The 14204-nt window shown below is 36.8% G+C and overlaps 1 protein-coding gene across 1 annotated transcript; it reads right to left on the bottom strand.

Moving 5' to 3' along the window:
- Positions 1-565: 565 nt before the first annotated feature.
- LOC120356090 lies at positions 566-1782 on the bottom strand. Its single transcript, XM_039444907.1, has 2 exons — positions 1557-1782; positions 566-1125 (listed from the first exon to the last, which is right to left on the bottom strand). The coding sequence occupies exons 1-2, from the start codon at positions 1628-1630 to the stop codon at positions 714-716; spliced, it is 486 nt and encodes a 161-aa protein (XP_039300841.1). The 5' UTR covers positions 1631-1782; the 3' UTR covers positions 566-713.
- Positions 1783-14204: the final 12422 nt, after the last annotated feature.

Here is a 14204-nt window from a genome sequence, read left to right as displayed (position 1 = left end):
CACTGTAGTAGGAAACTTAATACCGTCAAATTTAGATTATTTTCAAATTGCATCAGATAGTACCAACCATTATTTCTACGTCTGTAATGAAAATAGCTAAGTACACTCCATACAAAACATTACTATCATTTTGTTTTTTACATTTATAACGGCTCTTTTGCTTTTATAAAATCAGTTGTTCAATGTATGTACTATTTCCGCCAGCTAAAGGATTGTAACGAGTAATATTCAAATCAAATGAAATGATTCTAACTACAGTCCAACCACTGCCGTACCTAATAATTTATCAAGCGTTGATTCAATTTTCTCTACACCACTAATAAATTGGTCTTGCAAATATCTAATTGTTCATCAAGATTAATTAACAATGACGTATAACTGTAAAACGATGCGTTTGTCATAGTTTCAACGATTTCTTCTTGTTGCGATTGATCGCTGCTATCAACATTTACTTTTTTCAATTGAACAGTTGTAACAAAATACCATTTAATATTTTTGTCAAAATTATCACTTTCTTCAACAATTAATTCAATTACTTTCGGCTTTAAAATTTGCAATAATGTTTGAACAAAATCAATGAATATTTTTCTAAAAACAAATCTGTAGCGAACTGCACTCGAATTTATGCTAGTACTTCGTTCAATAGTATAATCCATAGTTTTTCGATTTTGCTAGTAGTAGTAGTAGTAGTAGTAATAATAGGTTTTGCCGTCTTACCGCTTTGAAGAGGTTGTTTGCTGCGGGTCAATGTTTTCAACTTCGTTGTCGATGTTAGTAGCAGTAGCGTTCACGATCCTCGGTTGCGATGAGTTTGTCACGTCTAGCAGAATCAGTGATGATGATGATGCTTCAGCTTGCTGACCACTATTGCGACTGGACTGTTGCAATGATGAGTCCGCGCTCACACCAGCCACATCAATTTGGCGGCCTCTGCCCTGAGCGATGACGCGTCGTTGATCGGCAAAATAAATGCCGTGGCCCCGACCGCCACGTTTTGGCGTATCGCACGCTGTGGAAAAGTGCACACGTTTTGCCGGCGGCGATTCGCTGCTGTCAACCACGCACCATTCCTCACTTGCCATTTCCACCTCCACCTCCTTGTCGTGCGCTATCGACTCAACCAGGCTGAAAAACAAACATATATAATGAAATAATTGTATAGAATAAAATGACTGTGTGTGTGTGTGTGTGTGTGTGTGTGTGTGTGTGTGTGTGTGTGTGTGTGTGTGTGTGTGTGTGTGTGTGTGTGTATACATTTATTTGCAAACGCACAATGATCATAAATCAGATAGTACATTTTTCCAGTTTACTTCAAGCACAATTATTACCTCCTCAGCCACCATATTTGTTTGCAGTTGTTAGACAATTGTTTTCAAAATAGAAATTAAAGTAGTCAAATTGTTTACTGCCGCTTTTTCAGTTTGATTGTTAGAGTATAACATTTTAATCATATTTGTTTTTCAATCAGCCGATGAAAACGTGACAACACTCGCAAAACTTGTTGCTAATTTTTTACAGTTTGTAAATTAATTTAAAAAATAGTTCATTATACTTACGTGTTGTTTGTTGGTGTTACTGCTTCTTCGCTTGTTGCTGCAGCTGCTGCTTTATCGGATTGTTGCTTGTCCATTTGCACTGTGCATGAAACGTCACACTATAATCGAATGCAAGCAATATCATGTCGCTCGATGCTTTTATAATTTTGAGCCGCTCGGTACCATCAACTGTCAGTTTGTTATCACGCAGAACATGTGGGGGTTGCAATAATTATATAAGTATGCATGTGCACTGCGCAATCAGTCTTTTTTTCAACTGAATACTTCTATCATACAAATAATGTTCTTCTAATGTCCCCTAAAACTGATTAGCCCACTCTAGGTGCATGTCTTTATTGTTCTTCACACTTAACTGCTAATTAAAACTTTGCGCAACTGGAATACTTATCACACACACACACACACACTGCTAATAGGTTATGTCTTTATCATCATCTTCTTCTTCTTCTTCTTCTTCTTCTGCTTCACGACTTTTTTTAACAAAATCGCAATTTGGCGATGATTGAATGTGTAAATCCCTCAATTGGTATTTATTGATCGATGTGTCTGCCCACATACGACAACCACTGCAAATAAGACCAAATCCATTCGAATTTGAAAAATCAATACCATAATAAAATCCCTCACTTGCTAACTGTTTGAAATTTTTCGGCAAACATTCCATTTTCATAAATGAATTTTCACGTTCGTATTGTTCATTGTAGTCTGGGTTTTTCTGAAAAGTTGACGTTGTACGAATATTACCAACAAGATAATTGTTTATGAAGCCGCACTTCGGTGACCATTTTTTATGTTCAAAAATAGCATAATCACTCACTTCCCAATTTTCCAAAACTACATTGCAAAAAACACATTTTGTTCTATCGAAAACTTTTAAAAAGTAGAAGCCGGCCTCTGCTAAATGATTCGGTTTTGGATATTGATGCGGCCAAATAGTTTTATTACCTTTAAAAAATGAGTCAAGCCTATCGATTTCTTTAAAGTAATTTACCGCTTTCTTCTCATCACTATCGTTGTTGTCACTGTTGATGATGTCACTGTTGTTGGAACAATGAATGCAACGCTTTCTTGCTCGCGGCAACATTTTCAAACACCAACTGAAAAAAAAAAATAGAAAATAATATATTTTTGCTAAACTTGATTTTTTTCTACAGGACATTTACACTAACGAGTTGTGGTCCGAGGACGGGGCAATGGCTATGCTGGAGGCTGAACTATTGAGAAGCGACGCTGCACCTGCCGACGCCGGCCTGTTTGATGAAGACAACTCATTAATGGAACTATTGACCAGAGCTGAAAAGCAACTCAAGGAGCAAAACCTCTGGCAGCCACTTCATCAAACGGATCGACGTCAGCAACAGGTTTCCAGCCCCGATCTCCCTCCCCCTTCATCGCCGCATTGCCAGCAGCTTGTAATATACACGTCGCCACCACCCGCCACCCGAGCTGCTGCGATCCCCCCGCCTTCACCGTCACATCACACCAACAAGTCCGGATACCCCCCGCCCCCACAACAAGAATCCCCCCCGCCTTCACCGTCACATCACACCACAAGTCCGGATACCCCCCGCCCCCACAACAAGAATCCCCCCCGCCTTCACATCACACCAACAAGGTTGTCCCCCCGCCGCCGCTGCCTCCACCGCTCATCCTTATAGTCGTCCACGCGCAATCTTAGGATCTAACTCTATGCGGCATGAATTTGATTTCGATGGCTGATAAGATTTTCAGATCCATCCCGACGTCGTACAATTGCGTTAAAACATTTATCCGATGCATTTCAGTATCCTGTTTTAGGTGCGCGTGTTGTGCGCTCCTACAACAAGGATGCTGTTATCATTAGGGTAGCAAATGTAGGACGTCGGGGCAACGAAGATGCCGAAATTGAAACATTCATGCCGCATAGATTTACTGCTAAGATTACGCGTGCGAATGTACAGTCATTTAATTCAGGTTGCCACAATTTAATAATGCAAGTTGTACATAATGAAGGTCGTTCCTCTGATATAAGGCTGAATCGACGGTCGCGACAGCGGCCGTAGATTCAGCTGATCAGAGGAACATTTTTAAATTAATAATATTTAAAATTTTAATTTTTTTTTTTTTTTTTTTTTTTTTTAAATTGTGGCAATTTGAATTAAAGGATTAGGTTTCTTATAAATTTATAATTAATTTCTTATAATAAATTATATATATATGTTGATTATTGCACTTCATTTAACTTACCTTGTGTGTGTGTGATCAACAACTGTGCACAACTGATGTACAATCATTGTTCTGCATGACTATTTATAGTCAAAGGTTAATGACTCAGACATGTTCAGACATGTCTGGTCATGCATAGCTGCACACATGCGTCATACATGAATGCATTCAGTTGCATGTCACTGCAAACTTAGTTTGCCAGCAGACACGATGGGAGTCAAGTCAATAGGACAAGAAATGAAAATAATCATAGTATTTGTTACATTCATAATATACACAATTAGTATGATATTACTCTTATACTATACTCTGAGTACTTGTACATTGCACAATATTAGAGTTGAAAATGTGTTAAATTTTTCATCATTAAACCAAACTGTAAAAGACAGCAGCAGCAGCAGTACTGCCAATTTAAGCGTAAAAGCTTATAATAAAGCACATATATTATCTTATATAAAACTATGTGTTCAATCTCAAATGAATTATAAAACATCGAAATTATTTGATGATGGACTAGACAAATGGTATGCTTATATGAATGATCAACGTAAGGTTATTTGTAATTTTTTTAACAATTATACAGCATTGAACAGTTGTATAAACATAAACCCATCGTCTGGTGATAGTATTTCGAATTTTCTACTAATAACAACATTACAACTTTGTAATATTTTTGATAGCGAGCCGGAGCCGACAGGTCTTAAGGGGATTAACTAATTTCTATTTAGTCAGGTTTCAACATTGCTATTGAAAGGATGGTAGCAAAAAAGACTTGTCGTCGTCGTCGACGAGTGCGACGTAAAATTGGCACTGGTATTTTATCGAAACTTAGCGGATTTGCATCAACCGCCCTTAATAAAATTGTCGATACATTACCCCTGGAGTTGCATATCCCCTCCTACCGCTTTTGCGGACCCGGCACCAAATTAGATAAAAGATTAAGGAGGGGGGACAAAGGAATAAATAGTCTGGATGAAGCATGTAAAGAGCATGATATAGCGTATGCGCAGAATAGTGATAATTCGTCGCGAAATGTGGCCGATCGTCGTTTGGCTGATAAAGCATGGTCTGTTTTTAAAAATCCAAACACAGGTTTAACTGAAAAAGCAGCCGCATACTTAGTTACAAATTTGATCAAAGCTAAAGCTGCCTTTGGCGGGGGTAGAGTACAACGGAGGCGGCGGCGGAATAATAGAAGAGAAGGTTGGAAAAATAATTCATCACTACAAGAACAAAGAAGTGCACATTTACGACAAAAAGCAATTAAACATTTAAGTAAGCACATAGCTGGTCAAGGTTTTTATTTAAGACCATATGCGCCCTTGTATAAAGGCGGTAGAATCATTGAAACACCTTCACAAAGGAGAAGGACAACAAAGAAGAAGAAGAGGATGAGGAGAGCGCCAAAGAAAGTGAGAAAATGAAGATTAATATACAAGGACCACTGTCAAATTATGATCTACAAGATTGGGCTGATATTTTAGATATTAAATTGCGTGGTATTTATATGATTGATACATTGCCAAAAAGAATTAATTTAAATGAAAAATCGATCATAAATTTAGACTCGATCATGAACAGTGGAACACACTGGGTGGCTTACAAAAAACATGCACAAAAAGTATATTATTTTGATCCAATTGGTAATTTACAGCCGCCCATACAATTGATAAACTATTTCAAACAACAACCAAATGTTGAAATTTATTTCAATTATGATCAATTACAAACACTAAATAGTAATGTATGTGGTCATTTTTGTCTTTTATTTCTTGCAGATGCGTTATAGCAGACAGTTCACTTGTAGATGTGTATGAAAGAAGGTGGTGGTAAAACAGTAGTAGTAGTACACAATGGTTGTAATAACATTATCATCTAAAGACCGTAGCAGCAGCAGTTGTTTAATTGAAGTACTTCCCACTGTACTAGAGCTAGACGCACGCTATCAATATGAAATTGGATTGATTAATTTATGGACATACAATAGTGTACCGAATATAATTAAAAATGTCAACTCATCTTTTAAGTATGGTGATAGCTTGATTGATTTGGATACAGGCTCCTACGAAATTGATCGTATAATAAATGAAATAAAGAGAAAATTGAACGTTGATAGTTCAAATCTAATTATACAAGGAAATAATACGACAATGCTATGTGAATTGAAAGCGGATAAAGATGTTGATTTAACAATGAACACATCACTAGCCGATATACTCGGTTTTGATAGAGAAATTCTTGTAGCAAATAAATGGCATTATTCTAAACGTTTAGTATCCATTACAAATATAACATCGTTCCAGGTTACTTGTAATATTGCATGCGGCAGTTATCGAAATGGGCAAGAGGTTCATACAATTTTTGAATTCCTACCAAAGGTTGCACCTGGTTTTCTAATAAATGAATCACCATCGCCAATTATTTACTTTCCATTAAACACGCACAGAATTCAATCTATTGTAATTCAAGTAGTTGATCAGAATGGTAAACTAGTTGATTTCCGCGGCGATAGTATAACAATAAGAGTACACATTAGAAAGAAGGAATAGAGAGAGAGAGAGGCGGCGATGGATCAAGCATGTGTTAGAATGATGTGAGCATTAGTCACGCAAACAACACAAGCGAGAGAGCAAGAAGCGCTACAGAATGGGTTTTGTTGTGTATAACAACCTAGGCGCGGCAAGTAGGAGGGTGTGGAGTGGCGGCGGTAGGACTGCTTTTAGCATGCAGCAACCGACACCGGTTAGTACTTATCAGTCCGTGAAACTGATAACACATAATCGAGCAAGGTTTTTAGAAAAGCTTGGTTTTAAAGTGAATTGGAAATATGTCGTCAAAACACGCGGCGGCAATTAGTGACATACTAAATGTTGAACAAGACATACACTATTATTCAGATATAACAAAATTTGATTATCATACGCATGCGCCGTATGGTAATTTGAAATTTAATAACAATGATGAAATACGTTTGTCGAAATCGTCTCATGACCTTATTTCATTAGTTGCAAAATCTTTTCTTATTGTTGAGGGGAAAATTACATGTACAAAACCGCCGGCAAAAGACAAACCTGATGATCCGCCGGTCGAGGCTGTATATACGCTCAGTTCAAATGCAGTAGCACATATGTTTGATGAGATACGATTTGAGTTGGCAGGTACAGTCGTTGCAAAGAGTCGACTAGTAGGTATTACTTCTACTATTAAATCATATTTAGTGAAACAACTAAACGATAAAAATACATATAATTTAGCAGGTTTCACTGATAGTGCATCAACACTAACTAATAATACTTTTGCTTATTGCGTACCATTAAAATTACTTCTGCCATTTTTCGAAGATTTTCAACATGTAATTTTGAATATGAGACAAGAGCTTGTGCTTTTGAGGTCCGCAACAGATATTAATTGTATTCAGTCGTCGCAAGCAACATCAATGTCGTTGGAAATAACAAAATTGCTTTGGAAAGTGCCCTATATTCATGTAGATGATCATTTAAGATTGAAGTTTCTGAAAATTGTCGATCAGGATAGGCCATTGAAAATTGCATTCAGAAAATGGGATATCCACGAATATCCTCAGCTGCCGAACAGTGTTAGCACGATTTGGACTATAAAGACGGCTTCAAAAGCTGATACACCGCAATTTGTAATATTAGCATTTCAGACAAACAGGAAAAATGTAATGGGAAAGTCAATGTCGAAATTTGATATGTGCAAATTGCACGATGTTAAACTTTTCCTGAATAGTGAATATCTGCCGTATGATCGTATAAATGGAAACAATCAACTTTTGTACAAAATGTTTATTGAATTTGCGCCCAGCTATTATAATTTAGGACTTCATACTGATTATGGTACAGTTGTAGATTATAAAACTTTTACTGATTGCTGTCCAATAATTGTACTAGATTGTTCACATCAAGCTGATCATTTAACATCGTCAACAGACATTCGATTGGAAATGGAGTTTACAGAAAATGTGCCAAATTTAACGACTGCATATTGTATTTTGATAAGTGACACATTAGTAGAATACAAACCATTGAGCGCATTAGTTCGTGAAGTACAGTAATTTGACGCAAGAGCGAGCTATGCATGACAAAGAAGGAGGAGGGGGGTATATAAAAGTGCGTGTATGAACAGTAATTACATCAGTGTTCAGTTGTAATGTGTTCTAATAGCTTGAATAATAACATAGATATTCCTCAGTCGTCGTCGTCGTCGTCGTCGTTATCATCATTATCATCATTGTCATCATTGACAAAAGCAAAATTTGATGCATTTGTACATAGAATGTGTGCATGCACCGACGGACAACAGAAAATGGACGATGATGAGCAAGTATCAACAAAATTTCGAGACTTTTGGCATACAATGCGACTTGGATAAAGAAGAAGAAGAAGAAGAATTGGAGAAGGAGGCAGCAAGAATTAAGGAGGAGGAGGAGAAGAGTAAAGAAGAATGCGACAGGAAAAATGATGACATTGATTTTGCTGTAGTCGAGTTTCATTTTTTCAAAAGTGATGATAATTTTATCATTATTAAAGAGGTAGCCATAATCGATTACAAACTACGACATATTGTGCTACACTTTAAATCACCATTTCCGAAAACATTACTGAGTAGAAAAATGTACCGTGATGTCAGCTGGCTTGAACATAACTATCATAAAATTAGATGGGACCAAGGCGACTTAATTTACACTGACGCGCTGCTTGCTTCATATTTGCAAAATTATACCACAATCTATACAAAGGGAAGAGAAAAAACACAGTTTTTGAAAAGGTTACACGACAATGTGCTTACTATGCCGGAGGATATTCAAAAACCAGACTATACAATGTTTGAAAATTCTTGGTGTTTTAGTGTATGCAAAATTCATAACAAATCGTCCAATGGGCGGTGTGCGCTTTTCAGTGCGTATCATTATTTGACAATCTTGATGTGTAACAAGCAAACAAAGGAGAATAGTGCTGCTGCTTCAATGCCTACAAAAAATATGAGTTCATTGAATCGTAATGCTGCTGATATCGATTATACATGCGAAAATAATAGAATGGAAAGTATGAAACATTGTAAGCTGTTAACTAAACAACGAAAACGCAACTATGCCCGACAAGGTTTTTATTTTGATGGGGAAAGCATACTGTGTGTTTATTGTGGATTTGATTTGATTTCGCATAAAGCGAGAGTATGCAGTCTGACCTGTAGCGAAAATGTAGGTAGTGGTGGTGGAAGGGAGAAGCGAAAAGCAATAAATTTCACTGTTCTAGTACCACTCATTTAGTGTACCTTCGCTAGCAGCAGATTGAAGAGCTATAATGAATCCACAAACTTGGTCTTATGCGCCAGAATGTTTAGAAATTAAATTACAAAACTACATTGAATGGTATGATTTGTGTCAAAAAGCAATAGAGACAAAAAACAGTAGTATTGCTAGACAATTGAAAGCAATATTTCTAAATACAGTTAATATTAACGATATCAGTGATTACTTAGCTTATTACAGACCCTTTAGTTTGAATGTAAACAAGCTAATAAGAATTGAAGAAGAAATTTCAAGATCGCTAGAGGTGAACAGAGGAGAAGAAGATGCGGCGACTAGCTGTAAAGAAGAGGTGGGAGAAGAAAGGAATGCGCCTACATGTAAAGAAGAAGAAGCGACTAGCTGTAAAGAAGAGGTGAACAGCGGAGAAGAAAGGAATGCGGCTACATGTAAAGAAGAAGAAGAAGAAGGTAGAAAGCGAGAGTGTGTGTAAAGGTGAATGGCGGGAAGTCAACAGAAGGAAAGGTGTGAGGAGGCGTGGCGGAGGGGAGAACGAGTCAACAGAAGGAATGTGGAAAGAGTCGACAGGAAACGGAATGGGTTGTGGGGGGCCGACGGCTTAACAGGTTTGCTCAGTCTTCAACCGGCAACCCACGCAAGCATATAGCTGCTTTGTTACTCTTGCACTCGATCGCGTGCACGGTAAGCTTTTATTATTATTATGGATCACCATCTACAGAGAAGCAACACTGGAAATGATAGACTTTTTAGTATGAAGTCATTCAATTATATTTCGAAAACTGAATATCCAACGGTCTCACTCAAAGATCTTGACCATGATTCGTGGTACCGTGTTGTACACGCTAGATTGGTGAGAACACAGCAGGGACAGCGAATCATAATGAGGTTATACGATCATGACAGCAATGGTGACTATTATTGCGAAGTTTACTTACCTGAGAAATTTCTGAGTGTATTGAATCTTCAAACACTTGAGGATTTCAACAAACAAAAACTCTATCTGAAGTGTGTACAGCGAGAAGGTAAATCGCCTCTTGTTCTTCTAGAAGAAGAAAGGAATATATGAAAAAAATAAAAAAAAAAAAAAAAAAAAAAACCCATTCCCATCATTGATTGTGCAATAGGCCTAATGTTGATTAATACTTTGTATTGAATAACTAAGTGACATTCAATTAGAGTTTTCTCAATATGGGGATAGCACATTAAAAAAAGCGCCACCATTCCTTTTACAGCATAGTGTGGGGAAAATAACAATTCTCATGAAATGTAATTTTTTTCATTCTTCCTGTGGTGGTGGAAAAAAGGAACATGCACTATATTGTTGTGCAATAGGCCTAATGTTGATTAACACTTTGTAATGAATAACTATAGTAGTATGTAGAATAGATTAGCCTATCTATTCTACATCCTATTATAGCAACATTCAATTAGAGTTTTCTCAATATGGGGAAAGCACATTAAAAAAAGCGCCACCATTCCTTTTACAGCATAGTGTGGGGAAAATGACATCTCATACGAACAAATATGAAATGTAATTTTTTTCATTCTTCCTGTGGTGGAGGAAAACAAGGAACATATTATTGTAGTTTAATTTGCAACAAACTTTGAACGCTAGTAGTGTAGTTTGAGAGTTTAGCGCTAGTAGTGTAGTTTGAGAGTTTAGCGCTAGTAGTGTAGTTTGAGAGTTTAGATATTTTAAAGATTTTAAATGTGGGGATATTTTTAATATGCAAATTGGCACCAAGCAGGTGTTAACTGGGGCAGATGTCAGAACACCTGCTACAACAAAGATGGCCGCCGTTGGGGGCTGGGGAACCTCTTGGTTGGGGTGGGAGATGACAGATGTTTTTGACACCTGCTACAACAAAGATGGCCGTCGCCTCTTCCTATTGGTTGAAGTGGTGGGGGACAAAATGGCCGACACTAGGGAAGGGGGGTGGAGGGACGCCATTTTGAACACGCCCCTTGCTTCCTATTGGCTGGGGGCGGGGCCAAAATGGCCGACTGGGGCTGGGGGGGTGGAGGGGGGCGGGGCCAAAATGGCTGACTAGGGCAGGGGGGGTGGAGGGGGGCGTGGCCACGCCCCTTGATTCCTATTGGCTGGGGGCGGGGCCAAAATGGCCGACTGGGGCTGGGGTATCAATAGCGTCTAACCTCCATTCATTGACTGTAGGGCATCCGCTGTCTCCTTCATACCTGTTCTACTGTTTGTTTATTTGACTCCTTAATTGCTGTGTTTTCTTTTTTAATTTCCTGCATCATATTATTATCCATTGTATTTTGTAACATGATAGTGAACATACTACTAGTTTGCTCCATTATTACCTTTCCAAATGGATCTAGTTCTGTATCTGAAAACATGCTTTGTTTTGCCAGATGTGACTCTGCCTCCGGGGACACTGGATCTGTGGGCTGCTCCTCCCCCCCCTCGACGTTGATGTCTGCTATCCTCTGGTTCAGCGGTGCATCGGCGGCGTCGATCTGATTGGATGACAGAGGTTGCAGATTTTATAGATTGAAAACTATCGACCCGACACTTCCTGGTTCCCTTTCTCGTGGCAAATTGACATCTACCTTGTGGGAGTTGATGTGCTGGGAGTTGACAAAGTGGGGTCTGGATAACCACCATACATGTACAAAACTTCAGAGTTTGGGGGAGTGTGGTTCATGTTACTAATGTGTGTTAAGTGCAATTTAAAAAAGTGATGAATATTAAGCAATGAGTGTTTTACGAGGGTCACAAGGAGGGATTTACAGCCAATAGCAATGTGCAGTGTGTTTTTTGCTACAAACTCTATCAGGTATCAATTACTTAAGCTCTTATAATATATTAATATTAATCATGTATTGAATTGTCAGTTTCTGACTAGCTTACAGACTGTGGCTTGTATTATTCTCCAACCGGCTTCTATTTAAAATATTAATGACAAGACAAATTTCCGCAGTTTGGGCCCATAAAAATAATATAGATCTCTCTAAAATACAGTTTCAACATTAATAATAAAAATTTTATAAAAAAATTTCTTCTTTGTTTAAAGCTATTGATTCCCAAAAAGTAGTTTTCTACTTGCCTGCATTCCCCAGTACGTTCTTACTATCTATCATCCATTCACAACAAATCTCATTATGCATTGACTTGTCTTTAGTTATTATCAGTGATATAAAGTCTTGATATACTCTCAATAATGATTTAATGAGCTCTGTTCTCATCACCAGTCCCACGTTGAATGTGCCATGCTCTATCTGACGTTATTTTTGTGAATAACGGTTTGCCTGGCTTGGCTGCAGTCGCTAAAGCATGAGTGCAAATATATATAACTCTGGTTGTGGTTCTTAGAATACAACTTAGATAAAGTTTTAATAAGTTTGCTCAGAAGCTCCCACAGTTTACTGCTCTTGGACAATTTATATAAATCTTTGGAATGTATTCTAATTTATTTTTATTTGGTGGTTTATGTATATTCATAACAGATAATAGATTTTTTAGAATTTATAAGTTGTTTCTCCCTCTACAACAATTAGCCATGTGCTTTCCAAAATCCTCTAGTTGAATACCATTTGTTTACAATAAATTTTCGCCAAGGTGTCTGGATAGATTCCACATTATGCGACTTGATCAATTATTAGGTCATCAATCAGTAAGTATTTTGAGCCTAACCTCAAATTTTCAATACTTTATATAATATAATAAGTAGCAAATAACATTCCTTTTTCTATTCAGCTGTTCTAATTTCAGCCATGGTACCCATTATTATCTAATCTTTCAATTGTTGTTATCGCATTTGGCAATAATAGAATAGCTGTTTTACTTCAGACCTATAAAATTCTTCCAAATAGAGATTTTGCTTGCCTATCAAATTTTAATATGTTACAATATATATATCTCAGGGCTAAAGGTTCGGTCTCTGATGGGAACTAGATCAATCAATTTATCCCGTGAATATGAACTTCATTTATATCTTCATAATCTACTAATAAAATTAGTAAAGAAAATATACTAGAAGTATAATCAGAAATATTTGATTCTTATCTCTTCTAAATACTTTCGAGTAACATTTTTGGGCTCATACTTCATTTACAATTTTTAGGTCTCTTATTCTAATAATATTCTCTAGATATGGGTACAATTTTTTGTTTGCTATTCTTGGTTCTGGCTTCATGTGGTAACTGGTTTTATTGAGGTTTCTTGGTAACAGAGTATGAATAACAATAATAATAATAATATAAAACATCTAAATAAATAGATATAACATTAACTGATACAATAAATAACATAAATTGTTTTGGGAACATTCAGTTTATCAACATGTGTTTATACTGACATGTGTTTAATAGGGCTCTATGCTTTTGATTTGGTGGGCATTGGCTAGTCTACACTTCCTTCATATCATATGTCACAATTTCCAGATTTCTACTTTCTATTGGTTCAAAGTTAACCTAACTTCTGTAATTTTCACATTTGAAGGTAATTATCTTATTTTATTCTAAATATCCTATCTTGTGGTCTTTTTTAAACGATGCATAGAGAGAAAACAAATAATTAAAAATTGTTCTTTGGTCTGTTACAGACATCTATTGGCTTGAGTAAATAAAAAATTGAATTTGGTGACATGAGGGCGACACTCCAATATTGAATTTATTCAGTCAGGTCAGTATTTGGTTGATAATACTGTTTTTATTTGCCTTATCAAAATTGCTTCAAATTCGACGATATTGCATTTCAAATTTTCATGGTTTTCCTGTATCTTCTTGTATTTCTGCCTGTAGATATTGATGTGGGCGGCTAGGCTATCTGCTATCGATTGGTGAGACTGTCCTATTGATAATTTATCCTTCATGAATTTAAAGCCCCGGTATCTGTTGTACTTCCTCACTATCTCTGTTTATTCCATTGAGTTTTATTTCATTTTCATTGAGTTTCGGTATTTTCATTTCAGCGGCATTATTCACAATTTCAAGTACACCAACAAACAATTTTATAATATAGAGCTTCCAATCAACAATAATAAATTCTTTCAACAATTACACGGTCTTCATTATAGCCTCAATAGCATCACTTTCATTATCATCACAGTCATAACAGAAGCATAAAACAGTAATTCAATACATTTTTCATCTCTTTAATAATATCACCTCAAACATATAGTAGCCAG

The sequence above is a fragment of the Nilaparvata lugens genome, unplaced genomic scaffold (assembly GCF_014356525.2).
Source record: "Nilaparvata lugens isolate BPH unplaced genomic scaffold, ASM1435652v1 scaffold5756, whole genome shotgun sequence".
Taxonomy (NCBI): Eukaryota; Metazoa; Arthropoda; class Insecta; order Hemiptera; family Delphacidae; genus Nilaparvata; species Nilaparvata lugens.
Note: the sequence above shows the minus strand (reverse complement) of the source record. Positions and strands in the feature narration are given on the sequence as shown.

Excerpts from the sequence above, each read along its gene's own strand:
- LOC120356090 (XM_039444907.1), bottom strand. The coding sequence starts at position 1,630 with ATGGACAAGCAACAATCCGATAAAGCAGCAGCTGCAGCAACAAGCGAA. Across the intron at positions 1,126-1,556 it reads GTAACACCAACAAACAACAC|CCTGGTTGAGTCGATAGCGC; the intron begins GTAAGTATAATG and ends TTTGTTTTTCAG.